This window comes from Neopelma chrysocephalum, unplaced genomic scaffold (genome assembly GCF_003984885.1).
Source record: "Neopelma chrysocephalum unplaced genomic scaffold, ASM398488v2 Primary Assembly neopelma1_183804, whole genome shotgun sequence".
NCBI classification, from domain to species: domain Eukaryota; kingdom Metazoa; phylum Chordata; class Aves; order Passeriformes; family Pipridae; genus Neopelma; species Neopelma chrysocephalum.
In genome coordinates, this window is record NW_020938305.1 from 1 (window position 1) to 1098 (window position 1098).

At 60.6% G+C, this 1098-nt stretch overlaps 1 protein-coding gene across 1 annotated transcript; it reads right to left on the bottom strand.

Annotated features, from left to right (window-relative positions):
* Nucleotides 1-52: 52 nt before the first annotated feature.
* Nucleotides 53-651, bottom strand: LOC113962625 (nuclear-interacting partner of ALK-like; the record flags this gene model as incomplete). The annotated part of the gene is made up of 3 exons (XM_027673379.1): nt 631-651; nt 373-585; nt 53-268 (listed from the first exon to the last, which is right to left on the bottom strand). Coding segments are annotated over exons 1-3 (450 nt in total), but the record flags the coding sequence as incomplete, so codon positions are not given.
* Nucleotides 652-1098: the final 447 nt, after the last annotated feature.

Consider the following 1098-nt stretch of genomic DNA (forward strand, 5'->3'; position numbering starts at 1 on the left):
CAGCCCAAAGGAAGCCCATCCATCCCAAATTTTCCCATGGATGTGGGAATGCCAGGCTCACCACCGGCTCTGTGTCGGGCACGGCGTCGCCCCTCCGGGTGCCCAGCAGGGCGTCCAGCACCATTTTCCAGCCCGGCTCCACCTTCCCGGGCTTTTCCCCGTGGGATGCAGCCTCCTCCAGGGAATCCTGTCCCTCCCTGCAGCTCACCCAGGGACACCAATCCCGGTGCTGGGAGCTGGGGTGGAAGAAGCTCCTCGTGGAAGTGTCCTGGGAACGAGAAAGGAACTCAAGGCGGGTGAAATCCCGCTCCGCGCCCAAACCCCTGGATTGGGAATGGCATTCCTGGCATTCCCGGCATTCCCAGTGCTCACCGAGGTGCCGGAGGAGCAGAGCCGGGCCCGCTTGGCCCTGCGGATGGGGCTGGATGGCACTTCCATGGTGTCCCCCTGGCCCATGCTCCGCGTCACCGGGCGGCTCCGGAGGGACGGGCTGGGAACCTCCAGCTCCCCACGGTCCAGGGATTTGGGAGAATCCCAACCCTGGGATGTGGGGCGGGAAACCGATGGGGATGGGCTCTTGTCGTGCTGCAAGAGGGGAAAAACAGGGAATTAGGGAGATGCTCTGGAGACCTCCAGGTCCCCACAGTCCATGGAGTTGGGAGATGGATGGGGATGGGCTCTTCTCGTGCTGCCAAGGGGGAAAAACAGGGAATTAGGGAGAAGAATGAAAGGGGTGGGAAAAACAGGGAATTAGGGAGATCCTCTGGACACCTCCAGCTCCCCACAGTCCGTGGAGTCAGGAGAATCCCAGCCCCAGGGTGGGAGATGGATGGGGATGGGCTCTTCTGCTGCCAAAGGGGAAAAACAGGGAATTAGGGAGATCCTCTGGACACCTCCAGCTCCCCACAGTCCATGGATTTGGGAGAATCCCAACCCTGGGATGTGGGATGGGAGATGGATGGGGATGGGCTCTTCTCATGCTGCAAGAGGGGAAAAACAGGGAATTAGGGAGTAGCATGAAAAACAGGGAATTCAGGAGATCCTCTGGACACCTCCAGGTCCCAACAGTCCATGGAGTTGGGAGAATCCCAACCCCCA